This window comes from Aquarana catesbeiana, linkage group LG07 (genome assembly GCF_042186555.1).
Source record: "Aquarana catesbeiana isolate 2022-GZ linkage group LG07, ASM4218655v1, whole genome shotgun sequence".
Classification (NCBI taxonomy): domain Eukaryota; kingdom Metazoa; phylum Chordata; class Amphibia; order Anura; family Ranidae; genus Aquarana; species Aquarana catesbeiana.
In genome coordinates, this window is record NC_133330.1 from 25,131,965 (window position 1) to 25,150,020 (window position 18,056).

The 18,056-nt window shown below is 44.6% G+C and overlaps 1 protein-coding gene across 4 annotated transcripts in view; it reads left to right on the top strand.

Moving 5' to 3' along the window:
* The window catches only part of LAMB2 (laminin subunit beta 2), a 136,804-nt gene that overhangs the window by 113,281 nt on the left and 5,467 nt on the right, over positions 1-18,056 (top strand). For all 4 annotated transcript variants that reach the window (XM_073591809.1, XM_073591810.1, XM_073591811.1 and 1 more), the window contains 9 exons: positions 203-420; positions 2,000-2,096; positions 5,030-5,402; positions 5,552-5,736; positions 8,194-8,435; positions 11,721-11,924; positions 14,466-14,610; positions 16,186-16,393; positions 16,572-16,713. In XM_073591809.1, coding sequence (XP_073447910.1) covers positions 203-420; positions 2,000-2,096; positions 5,030-5,402; positions 5,552-5,736; positions 8,194-8,435; positions 11,721-11,924; positions 14,466-14,610; positions 16,186-16,393; positions 16,572-16,713 — 1,814 coding nt within the window. The remainder of the gene's footprint in view (positions 1-202; positions 421-1,999; positions 2,097-5,029; positions 5,403-5,551; positions 5,737-8,193; positions 8,436-11,720; positions 11,925-14,465; positions 14,611-16,185; positions 16,394-16,571; positions 16,714-18,056) is intronic.

An 18,056-nucleotide genomic window follows, 5' to 3' on the forward strand; every position in this document is an offset into this window, starting at 1 on the left:
AAATATTAAAAGTTTGGAAATTCGAAAATTCGGAATTCGGAAATTCGGAAAATTTTCGAATTTCTGAATTTCCGAAAAAAGCAAAAAAACGAACGAAACGAAAACGAACAAATTTTTTGTCAGTGCACATGTCTAATCATCTGTCACCCTTGTCCTCATCATTGTATTTTCCTGTAATGAAGACTTTGCGTTCTCTCTACAGAGTGTGTCTGTAACTTCCTGGGAACCGATCGCGGTCAGTGCACCTCCAGAGACGAGTGTCTGTGCAGCAAAAGCAGCGGCCAGTGTCAGTGTTTGCCTAATGTCAAAGGACAGAGCTGTGACCGCTGCAGCCCCAACTTTTGGAACCTGGCGAGCGGAAAGGGGTGCTCCCCCTGCAACTGTGACCCCCACAATTCCTTCAGCTTAAGCTGCAATGAGGTTAGTTCTTAGGGGCCATTGACATTAGATGTGGTGGGACTGCACTGGGTAACGATTCCCGCTGTAAGATAATGCAAAATGCCTCGTCTTCTAGAAGGCCGGTTCACCGCGTTGCAGTAGTGAAGTACAGCATGTAGTACTTATTTTCAGCGCAGTGATGTAGGATGCAATCCACTGCCATGCACCTCGCTGTGGCCAATAGCACTTCATAAAATGTCACTTAAAATTTTCAATAAAGTTTCCTTAAAAAAAAAAGAAAAAAAAGAAAGAAAAACAGTGTGATGCACAGTGATTGATGCATTGCATGCTACTGCACTTCATAGATTGTTGTTATCTTAAAGTGTTTGTCACCCCAAAATTTCATATTCCTGATATGTGCCTGTTGTACCATGTACTTGTATGAGAAAGTCTCCTGTTCTCTTTGTATTGCTTCCTTTGTGTGAAATCCCTGCCAGTCCCTCTGCTTTCCTGTTAAAAACTGACCACACTAAGCAGGAAAACACAGCATTGTCAGTTCTCTAGCTGTGCTGGGAACTCAGTCTGCCCCCCCCATGATCAGACTTGTCCTGACACACCCACCCTGCACAGCCATTCACTAGGGAGATAAGTGTGCTGCAGTTTCTCCTCCCCCAGCTCTTATGCAGCTGAGAACAGAGGGAATGTGATCACATATAACGTATTTATAATGTTTTGTTTTTTATATCTGTACACAAATGTTTGCCTTTCATTTCTGTTTTAAACTGAATGGGTCGTTTTGCAAGGTGATCGTTTACAATCACTTTAAGCCAGCCCTACATGGATGGAAATTTGTCCAGTTCAGCAGGGACCACCCGGATTGCGATCCATGTGTGGGCAGGCTAGTTGTACACAATCTTATTTATTGATCAACTTGTGTACAGCCAGCCTGTTGAGTTTTTCCCAAACAATCAGTGCCGCAGGCTATAGCCAGCAACACTGATCATTGTATTCTGATGGCAGAGAAGGCTCCCGGCTGTCAGAATACAATACCACAGCGGGAAGGATTCCCCCATTCACCTTAGAATGTGTGAATCTGATTTTTTTTATTAGTGGCGGTTGGTGCTCAATTTTCTTGGGGGGGGGCGGCTTCCCCCCTGCGTATCTCCCTGAATCCCAGCGGTCGCTTCTCCTCCCGGCCAATCAGGAGTTAGGACTCGCAGCCAATCGGGTTTTAGGAATCCTAACCAATCGGGTCTCAGGACCCGCTTCCTGAGTGGCCGGGAGGAGAATCAGGAAGACAATGGCAAATATTAATTCGCTCTTGTCACACAACTGGGTGGGCTCAGGGCGCAGTGCCTTGCGCCCCGAACCCACCCATTTTTGGAGCCAATTAGCTCCTCGGGCTCTAATTATGTGCTTCTAAAAACAAAAACCTCTTTGGAAGCTATGCGCCCGGCGCCCTGCATGTAGATTAAGGGTCGGGCGCATGGATTAGGGGGGCGGCGCCCCTGCGCCCCTTATGGAGCGGCCGCCACTGTTCAACCTACAGGTTGAACAAAAAAAAGATTATTATATGGGCTGCTTCACGCTAATATTTTTCTTTCTTTTTCTCCTTTTAAAGTTCACAGGAAAGTGTCAGTGCAGACCTGGATTTGGAGGATCTATGTGTACAGAGTGTCAGGAAAATTACTGGGGGAATCCCAGCGTTCAGTGCAGGGGTGAGTGTCTGACAACTTTGTGAAACGAGGTTTTATTAAATATATTTTATTGCTCTTTAAGTAGTATTGCAACAAAGGAGTGTGATTATCTTACACATAGAAATACCAAAAATGCCAATTCTAAATGACACAAGCAATGTAAAAAGAAGCAAGAAGGAATAGAGATAAGGATGTTGAGCAATGACCCCCTGATATTTCAAATCACAATAGTTGTACAAACTGTTTATATAAAAAGTCATATCTTTATTACAAATCGTTAAAAGTGAACATATCACATCAAAGGAGAACATGGAGCCCGCATATATAAAACCAAGAGTAAGGTTAGTTGTCAGGTCAGATAATGGAAAATGCCCTACGCGTTGCGCGGTCACAGGCGCTTCCTCAGGGCTTCAATCTCTTAGCGTCTGACTAGATACCTAGTATTAATAAAGACATATAATAAGTACAAAACAGTGATTAAATGTAAATACAGACATACATATGAACCCCCCTATCCCAGTGGCGGCTGGTGCTCAATATTTTGGGGGGGGGGGGCGGCAGCAAGCAAACCTGACACCCCTCCCCCCCCAGCAGGAGATGGACGGCGATGATCCGTGGCCCCTCCCATGGGAGATGGACAGCGGCGGTTAGTGCCCCCCCCTGCATGGGAGACGGACAGCGGCGATCAGTGACCTTACCTTAAAAGGCCGATGCTGCTCCTCACTCCAGTTTGCCGAGGGAAGAGCCGGGGCCGTTGCTTCTCCTCCCGGTCGAACAGGAAGTGGTTCCTGAGACCCAATTGGCCGGGAGTCCTAAGACCCGATTGGCCTGGGAGGAGAAACAGGAAGACATTAGTGAATATTAATTCGCTAATGTCACACAACTGGGTGAGGTCAGGGCGCAGTGGTCTGCGCCCCAAGCCCTCCTTTTTTTTTTTTAGCCAATTAGAGCCTCAGGCTCTAGTCATGTGCTTCAAAAACAAAAAAAACCCATTGAAATCCATGGGTCTGGTGCCCTGCATGTAGATTAGGGGCCGGGTGCATGGATCAGGGGGGTGGCGCCCCAATGCCCCTACGCCCCTAATGGACAGGCTGCCACTACCCTATCCCATGAAAAAAGAGGGAAGAAGGAGGGAGAAGAGGAGGGGGAAAAAATGGGTATAGTAAAGTGATGGTGAACCTTGGCACCCCAGTTGTTTTGGAACTAAATTTCCCATGATGCTCATGCACTCGGCAGTGGAGTTGAGCATCATGGGAAATGTAGTTCCAAAACATCTGGGGTGCCAAGGTTCACCATCACTGGTTTAGTAACATTTTAAGTCCATTTATTATGAATAGGCTGCCAGCGCACTGCTATTGATAAAAAAAATTCCCATGACCCTTTTTTAAAAACGCAGCTCATCTAAGGGCCCGGTATATGCATTGTGGTGCACTGCAGTGCTGTCTGTGTTTGGCTCTACTCTACAAGGCATTGGGTCCCATTCACAATGAATGGCATCATTCATCACATAGAGTAGGTGCACTGCCATTCCCTGTGGCAATGTGACTTTACATATGCATTTTAGCATAGTGTAGATTGACTCTCATATATATTTCCAAAGTGATTTACCATCCTTGGATGTAGATTTCTTCTACTTGTATGTATAGTGAAAACATTTTTTTTGGATAGAGTAGAGATAGATTTATCCCTCTCTTTATGACCAGGCCATTTTTTGCAATACGGCACTTTAAAAATTGCGCGGTCATGCAACGCTGCACCCACATGAAAATTATGTAATTTTTTTCTCACCAATAGAGCGTTCTTTTGGTGGTATTTGATCACCAGTGATTTTTTTTTTTTTTTTTGGCCTATAACAAAAAAAAGGCCAACAATTTTGAAAAAAAAAACCAATATTCTGCTATAAAACATATCCAATAAAAAAATTATTTCCTTCTTCAATTTAGGCCAATATGTATTCTGCTACATAGTTTTGGTATAAAATATAAGCGTACAGTGGGAACAGAAAGTATTCAGACCCCCTTAAATTTTTCACTCTTTCCGTCCCCACTGTATATTGATTGGTTTACGCAAAGTTATAGCGTCAACAAACTATGGGATATATACTGGAATTTTTAATTTTTTTATTCTAGTAATCGTGGTTATAGTGAGACTGCGCTATTGCGGCGGAGAGTCCGACACTAACTGACACTTTTTACAGTTTGTGGTAACCATTGACACTAATACAGTGATCAGTGCTAAAAATATGCGCTGTCACTGTACTAATGACACTGGCTGGGAAGGGGTTAAACATCAAGGGCGACCAAAGGGTTAAATGTATGCCTAACCAGTGTTTTTGTGTACGGTAAAGTGCTTCTACTAAGGGATGAGATGGATTTTATTTCCTGCTGACAGAACAGAGCTCTGCTTTGTTTATATAGACAAAGCTCTGTTTTGTGTCTCTCCTCGCTGATCAGTGGGTGCTGGCGGACATCTATTGGCCGGTACCCGCTGATTGGCTTCTGCTGTGTCAAATCACTGCACAGCCGTGGCGGCGCACACGCGCACACGACCCTTACCCAAAAGTGCGCTGAGCTGCTCTGCTGCTGTATAACTTAAGTTATGCGGTCGGCAAGTGGTTAAAAATCCTGCTAGTTTATTTATTTATTTGCAGTCTCTGTCCCATTGGGGATATTTTTCTTCATTTCCTGTTCCAGAGACACAAAATGTCTACAAAATAAGAGAAATTAGCATTTTAGACAGTTGTCACCAGAGCAGGAAAATTTAGCCTCACCTTTAGTTTTGGTGACAATGGTAAAAGTTTAGATTTCTCATAATTTTCCATCTTTCTGACAATGGCCACCAGGACAGGATTTACACAAACAGTAATAAAAATCTGGCAGGGTTTCTATTTCTTCCTTACACCATCCAAAACTAAAACCAGTCATTGCATTGACTTTCTGATCCCTGATTTGCAGCTTGTGACTGCGACCGCCGAGGTATTCAGTCTCCCCAATGCAACCGAGGCACCGGCCACTGCACGTGTCGCCCGGGAGTCTCAGGCGTTCGCTGCGATCAGTGTGGCCGCGGCTTCTCCGGACAGTTCCCTGACTGCCAGCCTTGCCACCAGTGCTTTGGAGACTGGGACCGCATTGTCCAAGACCTGGCCACCCGCACCCGAGACTTGGTACGCCGCGGCAAAGACGTCCACCTGACCGGTGTAGCAGGAGCCTACAAGAAAAACTTTAAAGACATAGAGGCCAAACTGGCCAAGGCACGAAAGATCGTCAACTCCCGAAACGCGACGGTGGAATCGGTGACAAATCTGATGAAAATTATGGATGACCTAAGGTTAGTGGATGAATAAGTTATGTAGCTAAAGTGGTATTGGTTTTCCACCCCACTCAATCGAAAACTAAACACGAAAAAACTCTTTGTGTATGTAAAATAGTTTTTGACGTCGTGCTGTATCTCTTTTTTTTATTTACTACTTTTAATAGGAATAAAATTAATGAGTCAACAGAGGCGCTAACCCAACTGGAGACCGAGCTGACCAATGTGCAAGATGAAAACTTTGACGCTAATCATGATCTTGCTGACCTGGAGAGGGAGGCACGAAGCCTAAACATGACCGCTAAGGAGAGGGCACATCAGCTGGAGGTTCTGAAAAACTCCAACTTTTTAGGTAAGGGCTGAAGGTCAGCATATGAAGTAACAAACTTATACAAATGTCAGGATTCCTATCCCAAAAGATGACAAGAACACATATATTTTCCTTAGTCATACCAGCATATCCACAGGCAAAGTGCATCTGCAAAGTGCAGGGAAGGTGTATGGATCACTTACAGTCATACTGTTCAGCAGCATTTGCATGCTCTGCACAAACTTTTTCTTATCAGGGATTTTTTTTGGATGCAATTAACTAGAAGGAGGCTTTCAGGAGGTTGTATAGTGATAGCTGTTGCAGATTGGTTTGTGTACCAATGGTCTGGAGATTTGGGTAGTTCACTCAGAGGATAGCTTGTTTAGGTCTTCTCTCACCTCCTACCCTCCCTATGGTTTAGATCTTCTCTCATATTCTAGCACCCTTGTTGTTTAGGTCTTCTCTCCTTTTCTACCCTCCCTAGTGTTTAGGTAGTCTCTCATCTTCAAGCCCCCACAGTTGTTTAGGTCTTCTCTCGTTTCCTAGCCCCCTCGTGTTTAGGTTTTCTCTTATCTCCTAGACCTCTCTTGTTTAGGTCTTCTCTCATCTGTTACCTCCATCTTGTTCAGGTCATCCCCCACCCCTTAAATCCTCTTATTTAGGTCTTCCCTCACCTCTTAGCTCCCTCTTGGTTAGGTATTCCCTCATCTCTTAGCTTCCCTTGTTTATGTCTTCCCTCATCTATTTCTTCCCTTGTTTAGGTCTTTCCTTATCTCTTAGCTCCCTCCTATTTAGGTCTTCCTTCATCTCTTGGCCCCATCTTGTTTAGGTCTTCCCTCATCTCTTAGCTCCTCTTGTTTATGTCTTCCATCATCTCGTATCTCCCCTTGTTTAGGTCTCCCTTCATCTCTTAGCGCCTTCTTGTTTAGGTCTTCCTTCATCTCTTAGCCCCTCTTGTTTAGGTCTTCCCTCATCTCTTAGCTCCTCCTTGTTTAGGTCTTCCTTCATCTTTTAGCTCCTCTTGTTTAGGTCTTCCTTCATTTCTTAGTCCCCTTGTTTAGGTCTTTCCTCATCTCTTAGCCCCCTCTCATTTAGGTCTTCTCTCATCTCTTAGCCTCTTTGTTTAGGTCTTCCCTTAGCCCCCTCCTAGACCCCTTTTGTTTATGTAGTTTATCATCACTTAGCCCCCCTTGTTTAGGTCCTTTGTGATCTTAGTCTTGCCATGCTTAGGTCTTCCCTCATCTCTTAGCCTACTCTTATTTAGGTCTTCTCTCATCTCTTAGGCCACCTTGTTTAGGTCTTCTCTCATCTCCTAGCCCGCTCTTGTTTATGTCTTCTCACATCTTTTGGCCCCCCTTGTTTAGGTCTTCTCTCATCTTTTAGCCTCCTCTTGTTTCGGACTTGGGCTTCCCTCGTGCCTTAGCCCCCCTATTGTTTAAGTCTTCTCCCATCTCTTAGCCCCCATATTGCTTAGGCCTTGTCTCATCTATTACCCCACCTATTGTTTAGGCCTTCTCTCATCTCTTAGCTCCCTACTGTTTAGGTCTTCTCTCAATTCTTAGTTCCCTTATTTTTTTGGATCTTCTCTCATCCCTTAGCCCTCTTATTGTTTAGGTCTTCTCTCGTAGCAGAGAACGTCCTGGTATGTGAGTGTGCCTAGACACTCCTGTGATTGCAGCCTCAAAGCTATATTTCTGCAGTGTGATATCATCTAAGGCAGAGGTCTCCAAACTTTCTAAACAAAAGGCTAGTTACTGTTGTTCAGCCTTTCGGGGGGCAGATTGTGGACAGTGTGTGTAGAAAATGCCTTGTTGGTATCAGGGGAAGGAATAGTGCACCATTGTTAGTGTTTGTGGCAGGAATTATGTCTCATTGTTGATGTTAGTCTGAGGAATAGTGCCTCGTATCAGTGGGAGGAATATTGCCCCAAGGGCCAGATAAAGGCAAGCAAAGGGCTGCATTTGGCCCCTGGACTGCACTTTGGAAACCACTGCTCTAAGGCTATGCTGCCAGTCTCAGGAGATTTGGAGTAAGATTTGAGTTGAGTGATAGTGTCATTATTGTGATGCTCACTGTTTGCTGAAGGCTCTGACATAAGGAAGCAAAACCCTGCCTCTACCAAGATGGCTTCCTTCGTGCAGAGACCCACAGTGCAAGAAGGCATGGTAAGGCAGTAATGGGGAAAAGATCAGCTGCTGGGAGGCCACAGGCAATACTGGTGTCTAGTTGTTTTTCCTCCGTCTGCCTATTTTGGGTACAGCTTCCACAGTTTAGTTCCTTTTTTAAGTAAAAGTCAACATTTGCCTATAGTGTCAACTGCCTGTATTGCTTTATATTATTGATCATTTGACATGTCTTTTCAACTGGAGGCCAAACTTGTGAGGTTATGTGGTTTACAGTGCGAGATTTACTAAAGCCAGGTCATCACACTGGTCTTTTGTAATACTCCTGGCTGGGAAAGCATTCCCTTTACAGCTTGTGGTTGTTGTCTTGGCACAGGGGCTTATGACAGCATCCACCAGTCCTACTCCCAGTCACGACAGGCCGAGCAGCTGGCCAACGCATCAGCGGTCAACGTCCCCAGCCCTGTTAGTGACTCCGCCAAGACCCGCCAAAAAACAGATCAGCTAGTGGCCAGAAACCGAGATGACTTTAACCGGAAGAATGCAGCTAACCGCCGGGCGCTCGGTGATGTGACAGCCAGAGTTAACACACTCGACCTGAGGAATATTAATGAAAAGGTTTGTGTTCAGAATGCATACTGGTCAAATCTGAAACAGGTTTGTAGTGTTGAAGCTTTTTATTGTTAGGGCTCTTTCACACTGCTGTCTGGGGGCCTGGTAAAAAACAGGCGACTGAGCTGTGGTTTTACCACTCCTCCAGTCGCCCACCAGACTTTTGACATTACAAGCCTGACAGGGCTGTGCACATTCTGTGGCAATGATGACATGCTTTGCTGCAATTTTAACTTGATTTGCAGGGTTTGAAAGGAAGCACGACCTGCCAAACCTGCCCATTGAGATTAATGGGGCCGCACCGCAACTGCGAGCCAAATACCTGGCTTGCAGTTGCGGCATAATCCTACACAGATATAATCGTCTCAGCCTAAAGGGTATTAGGCTGTAACTGTCCAGGAAGAATTAACGTGTATTGACGTAGGTTATTGAGGCTCAACATGTTTTGCGGCAAAGCGCTTCCTCAGGAGCTAGAAAGTATAGTATCAGTAGAGAAGAGTATATAACTCCCAATCAATAGTACAGATGGCTGGTTTAACAGGGTCCCTTGGAAATATCTTATGATATAGAGAAGATTTGAAAGGGTTAAAATAGAAGAACTAACAATGTGTATTTTCAAAATGTGGGCAGCAATGAAGCCATAGGTATACAATTATAAAGGAGCTGGTGCACTTCAAGGTGTCCATATTCCAAAACTTAAATAGCCTTGCTCAATGAGCAGTCCTCCAAATATATAAACGGTGTCAGTGTGCGTAATCGTCAAAAGGTCCCTGCGCATAAAAACGTCAGCCTTCAAAAAAACACCACTGGAAAAGATCTTCTCTATATCAGAAGATATTTCCAAGGGACCCTGTTAGACCAGCCATCTGTACCTTTGATTGGGAGTTACAGTGCCTTGAAAAAGTATTCATACCCCTTAAAATTTTCCACATTTTGTCATGTTGCAACCAAAAACGTAAATGTAATTTATTGGGATTTTATGAGATAGACCAACACAAAGTGGCACATAATTGTGAAGTGGAAGGAAAATGATAAATGGTTTTCAACATTTTTTACAAATAAATATGTGAAAAGCGTGGCTTGCATTTGTATTCAGCCCCCTTTACTCTGATACCCCTAACTAAAATCTAGTGGAACCAATTGCCTTTAGAAGTCACCTAATTAGTAATTAGAGTTCACCTGTGTGTAATTTAATCCTTGTATAAATACAGGTGTTCTTTGAAGCCCTCAGAGGTTTATTAGAGAACTTTAGCGAACAAACAGCATCTTGGAGGCCAAGGAACACACCAGACAGGTCAGCAATAAAGTTGTGGAGAAGTTTAAAGCAGGGTTAGGTTATAAAAATCTATCCCAAGCTTTGAACATCTCACGGAGCTCTGTTCAATCCATCATCCAAAAATGGAAAGAGTATGGCACAACTGCAAACCTACCAAGACATGGCCGTCCACCTAAACTGACCGGCCGGACAAGGAGAACATTCATCAGAGAAGCAGCCAAGAGGCCCATGGTAACTCTGGTGGGAGAATCTGTCCACAGGACAACTATTAGTCGTGCTCTCCATAAATCTGGCCTTTATGGAAGAGTGGCAAGATGAAAGCAATTGTTGAAAGAAAGCCATAAGAAGTCCCGTTTACAGTTTGTGAGGAGCCATGTAGGGTACACAGGAAACATGTGGAAGAAGGTGCTCTGGTCAGGTGAAACCAAAATTTAACTTTTTGGCCTAAAAGCAAAACACTATGTGTGGCGGAAAACTAACACTGCACATCACCCTGAACACACCATCCCCACCGTGAAACATGGTGGTGGCAGCATTATGTTGTGGTGATGTTGTTCTTCAACAGGGAAGCTGGTCAGAGTTGATGGAAGATGGATGGAGCAAAATACAGGGCAATCTTAGAAGAAAACTTTTTAGAGTCTGCAAAAGACTTGAGAATGGGGCGGAGGTTCACCTTCCAGCAGGACAACAACCCTAAACATACAGCCAGAGCTACAATGGAATGGTTTAGATCAAAGCATATTCATGTGTTAGAATGGCCCAGCCAAAGCCCATATTGAGAATCTGTGGTAAGACTTGAAAAATTGCTGTTCACAGATGCTCTAATTGCAGCGAAAGGTGGTTCTACAAAGTATTGACTCATGGGGGCTGAACACAAATGCACGCCACACTTTTCACATATTTATTTTTAAACAAAAATTGGAAACCATTTATCATTTTCCTTCCACTTTACAATTATGTACCACTTTGTGTTGGTCTATCACATAAAATTCCAAAAAAATACATTTACGTTTTTGGTTGCAACATGACAAAATGTGGAGAATTTCAAGGGATATAAATACTTTTTCAAGGCACTGGATATATTCTTCTCTACTGAAATACTATACATTCATCACCTGAGGAAGCACTTTGCCGCGAAACATGTTGGGCCTCAATAATCTACGTCAATACATGCCAATTCTTCCTGGCCAGTGACAGCCTTATACCCTAGAGTAGCTTATTTTGCATATTAATGTTTTATCTATGTGAGTTTAAGATGGAATTTTTTGTGTTTTAAGATTTCTAATAAAATCTGTAATTTTATATAAACCCTTCATTGTGCTGGTGCCTAAAAAAGTCCATCTAAATTTGATTCGTTCTTTTGGGATGTGGCACCTTAACACCATGATATGCATCCATAGTACCATCCTGTAATGTAGTTTAATTTCTATATCTGAATTAAGGGTCAGGTATGGAGTTTTAGGGGGACCTCACATAAAATTTTGTTTTGCATTGGTACATGTTCCCCGGGGCAATGCCCACCCTCATGCAATTTTTTGAGACCCCCTTACCTATAAGCCCAGAAAGTGGGCAAATTGGGCTTTGGGTTCATCATCCAAACTTTTTTGAAGTCCGGTGAACCCCTGCTGAAACGAACCCTGAGAGGTTCAGTTCATTACCAGTAACTGGAAGGGGCTGTTGAAGACCTATAGCAGGTCACAGGAGACTGTTAGAGACTTCTGATCTGTTATAAGAAACTGAAAAAAAGGCTGGGAAGCCGGTTGAGGGTTTACAGGAACATACCCTGACAGGCTTCCACCATGCAAACATATTTCACAGGAGTAGTAGGCACAAGAGAATATGAAAGACTATGTAAACCTTTGGCAGGTATATTGGTTCTTTAAACTATGCACATAGATTCCAACTGATTTTGTCTTTTAATTGTCAAAAATATTTGTCTAACAATAACAGTCATTTGCTAAGATTGCATAAAATTCAAAGATTTTAAAGGTAACAACTGCAAATCTAATGCACAGGTTTGTGGGACTTCCGGAGACACCCCCTGCTCAGAGAGCCCCTGTGGGGGTGCTGGATGCCGAGATGATGAGGGAAAGAGGCTCTGCGGAGGTCTGAACTGCAATGGTGCCGTGGCAACTGCGGACAACGCTCTGGACCGCGCCAAGCATGCTGAAGAGGAGCTGCAGAGAGCCTTGGGGGAAGTGGATGTATTACTGCAGAAGGTGCAAAACCATTCCTTTTATCAAGCATGTTAAAGAGTAACAATGCCCCGTAGTATGAATTTATGGAGTAACATGGAGCTAAGCCACTACTAGGTTTTCTATACATAAGATCCAGAATTGATGTAAGTCATGGAGACCTTTTTGAAAAGGCAGTATGCCGAATTCGTGACTTATGCAGGGGTATACCGACCATGGGATTACACAGTAATACATTAATGGGCTACCCTAAGAAATTTTTCCTACTTTTTGGCATTGACGGTCAAAGCAGTATAACTGCTGTCATAGATGTGCACAGCCTATTGCATTAGGGTGTGCATACCAAAGGTGAAGCTTACCTTAAAACAAAGCCTTCCAGAGGTGCACTGTGACCGCTGACAGGGCTTCCATCTTCACCCGGTCTTCCTTCCGGGTTTGTGGATTCCGGCTGTGTGAGTGGCCAGAGCCGTGATGACTTCCCTCCCGCGCATGCGCACAGGAGCCGCGTTTACGGCATGGGACTCTGAAGGAACAGCCCAGGTGGCCGTTCCTTTAGAGTTCATGCACCGGTGATGTCACCGGCTGCATCCACAGTAATTATCCCCTGAACAGTGCACCTTTAGGAGATATTTACAGTACCTATTATAGGCTTACCTATAGGTAAAAAATGATGCATTGAAGTTTACTCCCACTTTAAATGGTTTGTTTTATTTCTTTTACACTACCTTAGATTTTTTCAGGCTCTCCATATATATATATATAATATATATTTAGATTTTTTATTTTCCTCTTTTTATTGGATCTTGCTGGAAGAATTATCAATTCATGTGGCATAAGTATTTTTTTTTTTTACCAGGGGAACATAAATGGTAAAGCACTGATTTGGGAAGAAATAGCAGGGATCTCAGGCAGTTTCATGTGCTGTCTTTCCAGTTTTTGACTATCTCCTGAAGCATGCTTACAGTCTCCACAACTGCTTTAGCATGCCTGTAGTCTCTGACCATCACCAGTACTATGCCTGCAGTCTCTGACCATCTCCTATACCCCACACATCTCTGACCATCTCCTGTACCATGCCCATAGTCTCTGACCACCTCCTGTACCACGCTTGTAGACTCTGACTACCTCCTGTGCCATGCCCAAAGTCTTTGACCATCTCCTGTACCATGCCCATAGTCTCTGACCACCTCTTGTACCACGCTTGTAGTCTCTGGTCATCTCCTGTACCATGCCCATAGTCTCTGACCATCTCCTGCACCATGCTCATAGTCTCTGACCACCTCCTGTACCACGCTTGCAGACTCACCCATCTCTGACCATCTCCTGTACCATGCCCATAGTCTCTGACCATCTCCTGGACCATGCTCCTAGTCTCTGACCATATCATGCACCATGCCCATAGTCTCTGACTATCTCCTGTGCCATGCTTGTAGTCTCTGATCATCTCCTGTTCCATGCCCATAGTCTCTGACCATCTCCTGTACCATGCTTGTAGTCTCTAACAATCTCCTGTACAATGCTCGTAGTCTCTGACCATCCACTGTATCATGCTCGTAGTCTCTGACTATCTCCTGTACCATGTTTGTAGTCTCTGATCATCTCCTGTTCCATGCCCATAGTCTATGACCATCTCCAGTACCATGCTAGTAGTCTCTGACCATCTCCTGTACCATGCCCATAGTCTATGACCATCTCCAGTACCATGCTAGTAGTCTCTGACCATCTCCTGTACCATGCCCATAGTCTATGACCATCTCCAGTACCATGCTAGTAGTCTCTGACCATCTCCTGTACCATGCCCATAGTCTCTTACCACCTCCTGTACCATGCTTGTAGACTCTGACCACCTCCTATGCCATGCCCATAGTCTTTGACCATCTCCTATACCATGCTCATAGTCTCTGACCACCTCCTGTACCACGCTTGCAGACTCACCCATCTCTGACCATCTCCTGTACCATGCCCATAGTCTCTGACCATCTCCTGTACCATGCTCGTAGTCTCTGACCATATCATGCACCATGCCCATAGTCTCTGACCTTCTCCTGTACCATGCTTTTAGTCTCTAACAATCTCCTGTACAATGCTAGTAGTCTCTGACCATCCACTGTATCATGCTCCTAGTCTCTGACTATCCCCTGTACCATGCTTGTAGTCTCTGACCATCTCCAGTACCATGCCCATAGTCTCTGACCATCTCCAGTACCATGCTAGTAGTCTCTGACCATCTCCAGTACCATGCCCATAGTCTCTGAACACCTCCTGTAACCTGCCAGTAGTCTCTGACCATCTCCTGTTGCAGTGCCTGAAAGTTTTCAATAGCATTACAGTCACTGAATATTGTGTGCAGATCTTGAATGTCAGGGGCCCCACTTAAGGCCTCCTATAAAAAGAAAGTTGATCAATACTGATCTAGTCCCAAAGTCTGGGTAAGCATGTTTACTGAAATGTCCTTCAAAACTGTACATAATACCTTCTTGTCTATTGAAGAGCGACCTGTCTTTTATTCAAAAGGTTTATTTGTCTCTGTACATCTTCTGTAATATTCCCATCTTGATGACTCAGGTGGCAGAAGCAAAAGCAAAGGCAGACAAAGCTAAACAGAGGGCCCAGGCCACTCTTGACCGCGCCAGTGAGACGCAAGGAAGAGTGGAGCGTTCCAATAAAGAATTGCAGCAACTCATCCAGCAAATTAAAGACTTTCTCAACCGTAAGCAACTTATAAACTTGTCTGTATAAATTATCTTCTAAACAATTGTTAAGATCACATGTCTAGGGTGTCCATATACTGAGGGATCTCTAGTTAGGACCTAGTTATAGCCAGAAGTTCTGTTAATTTTATGTTTCAAATGCCACTTTATGCATTGACATGCCTTCTTAGACCCTGTCTGTCCAGACATTTTGGTCACCTGCTGACTTGGCGCCATCCACAGGCAGCTTAACTCTTCAATAAGACTCAGAGGTTGATTCCAACATCCTTTTACTTCAGCTAATTATAGCACAGAATATGTTTTCCAGTCTTTTAAAGTGTAAGAAGATAATGACTTTCCTAAACCCTGTCCATGCGATATACTAGATATTCTAGCTAGGACTGAACTAAATAGCTCTAAACAGGAGGGAAAACATAGTAAAGTCGTAGTGGCCAATAAACCACCACTAGATGTCAACGTATTAGTGAACAACAACAACCTGATGTAGTTCAATACAACAAATACAGTGGAACCTTGGTTTACGAGTAATGTGGTTAACGAGCGTCTTGAAAGACGAGCAACTTTTTAAAAAAAAATTCTGACTCGGTTTGCGAGTGTTGTCTCACAAAACAAGCAGAATTCAAGCTAATGGGCGGTGCAGTACCGCATTTGGCCAGAGGTGCGGGGGCGCCGGGGACACTCGGAACAGTTCAGAGCCGTTCGGAAATACTTGGAATGACTTGGAAATACTCCGTTCCTGAGTGTTTCCGAGGCTTTCCAAGCTGTCCCCGAGTATTTCCGAGGCTCTCCGGCGCCCCCCCCCCACCTCTGGCCATATGCGGTATTGCATGTAATAGAAGTGAATGCGGAACGAATTATCTTCGTTTCCATTGACTTCTATGGGGAAACTCGCTTTGATATGCAAGTGCTTTGGAATACAAGCATTCTCCTGGAACGGATTATGCTCGTAATCCAAGGTTCCACTGTACATGAAAATAGGGCAGAACAGTTCATGATTAGAAAGGCACTCTGGCACTGAATACACAAAAAGTGATATTATATATTTCTCTCCAACATCATTCAGTGTGAAGCCACATTATGATTTAAGTCCAGCGAGGTGCATGACACCTCTTGGGCTTAGCTCTATTATTTATATCTGCCAGCTTTAAAAAAATCCTGAAAGATAGCTAATGCTGTATTTCTTTTGATCCCTCTGCAGCTGCTATGCCCACCTCTCCCCTCCTCCTGCCCAATCACAGAAGCCTTGGTATTATATGAACACATTAACAAAATACAAAGGCTTCTGTGAATGGGCAGCAGAGGGGAGGGGCAGGCATAGCTGCTGTGTGTGTTTCTCTTCTCTTAGATCCCCAGAGTGTCTCTCCAGCTGAGCAAAAAAACTTGTCAGATATAAATAATAGAGAAAAGCCCAGGAGATGTCATGCAGCTCCTTGGACTTAACTCATAGCGTGCCTTCACTTTTTACAAAGTGGCTGGATTCCTAGAATTCTGCTTTAATAAGGAGAACAATGTAAGAAGCTGGAGCTACAGAAAGCTACTTTATTTTATAACATGTCTGTGTGTTGCGTGATCAGAGGATGGAGCCGACCCGGACAGCATTGAGATTGTGGCGAGCCGAGTCCTGGAACTCTCCATTCCTGCCACTCCGCAGCAGATCCAACGCCTTGCAGCAGAAATCAAGGAGCGAGTGAATGCCCTGTCCAACGTTGATGCCATTTTGGATCACACGGCCACTGATGTTCGTAAGGCTGAACAGCTGCTAACCGAGGCTAAGCGAGCCAAGTAAGTGTGGGCTTGGCTTGCATGTAAAGGCCGATCATACACATTACAGTCTGGTTGTAGTAAATTTGTACAATCTCCTTTTAAATTTTCTAGCAATGATTCGGTGTAAAATCTTCCCTGGCCATTGAGTTTAATTTCTATCCAATCAGGCGGACTCATCGATAGTTTTATTTTCTAGGAACCGTGCTGAGAATGTAAAGAGTACAGCAGAGTCTGTGAAAAAAGCTTTGGAAGATGCCAAGAAAGCTCAAAATGCTGCTGAGGGAGCCATCCAAAGTGCCAACAACGACATTAGAGACACGGAGACAACATTAACAGCGGTAAATCTTCATGAGGATTGACAGTAAGATTACCCAAGAACACAAATAACAGAAGAACATATGATTATGTCACTACCTTCAGTACTGGCCCACAGGGGGAAACTAGAACCTTCAGGGCCCCCGGTGCGAGAAACCATGAAGGGCCCCCCTGGCCCCCGACCGGGGCCCTTTCCACTAATCCCTGGGCCCTTTACTCCCATCGTGCGACCCATTACTATGCCACAGCAGGCCACCTTCCTTCCGCCACGGTGGCGGAACGCCAGTGCCCAAGTGCAACATTTGCGACCCTGGTAGTTCCACCACTGGTGTCAGTAGTATTTTTATGTTTGTTTTATTTTTTTATTATTCTTTACCATTTTGTTTCTATTTTTTTTCCCTACAATTTTGTTTTTTATTATTTTTTTTTACATATTTTTTTAGGACCCCTGTTTGGGGGCTTTGGTGAAATATCTAAGGTCTAAACAGACCCCTGATGTCTCACTTTTGAGACAGAGAAAGGGACTGAGGACAGATTCAACAGTCCCTTTCTCTGCAGCCTCAGCTGCACTGAATGAATGAACAGCAATAGCTCTGTACAGAGCTTCCCGTTCATTTATAAACTGAGGCATAGTAAACACAGTTTACTATGCCCCAGCTGTAAATAAAGAAAAAAAAAAGCAGTACGGATCACTGACTCTATTCGTTAAGACAAGGAAGGGGCCGATAAATGACACATTTACCGGCTCCTTCCCCACTCTACATCCTGATAGTATCCCCCGCAGCAGCCGGCGGGAGGTGGGAGGGGTTAACCCAGCATGTGCAGTGGGGGGGGCAAGGAAGCACACAGTAGCCCAAGACAGCAAGACAGGGATAGGGAGGTGGTGGGAGCAGCATGTATAGGAACCTCCTGCAGCTGCTAAATGTCTGTGGGAGGGGGAGGTGGAGGAACTGTCATTCAACAGCTAAATGGAGGGATCAGTTCCTCTACATGCTGCTGCCCCTCACCGCCCTCTTATCCAGGCATACAGGCGGGGGGGGGGGGCACAGGGGCCCCCTGGAGCATGGGACCAGGTCGCAATGGCTGCCCCTGCTACCCCTGTACGCACGCCACTGTAATGGCCATACTTGCGGAATTCTGATGATTTGATCCTAAAGTGGTCAAATGCAAGTGCTGTAAAAGAAGTCCATGAATACTTACCTTACTGGTGGCCCGTGTCTTAAAATGCTGCTGCTCAACTGCTCCCGGGTGCTGTAGGTATTCTACACTCCTGGTTGGGTTGAATGCTGGTCCCCCCCGCCGAATGCCGGTCCCCCCTGCCGAATGCAGTGGTTCCTTACACTGGCTCATACCACCTGTATTGATA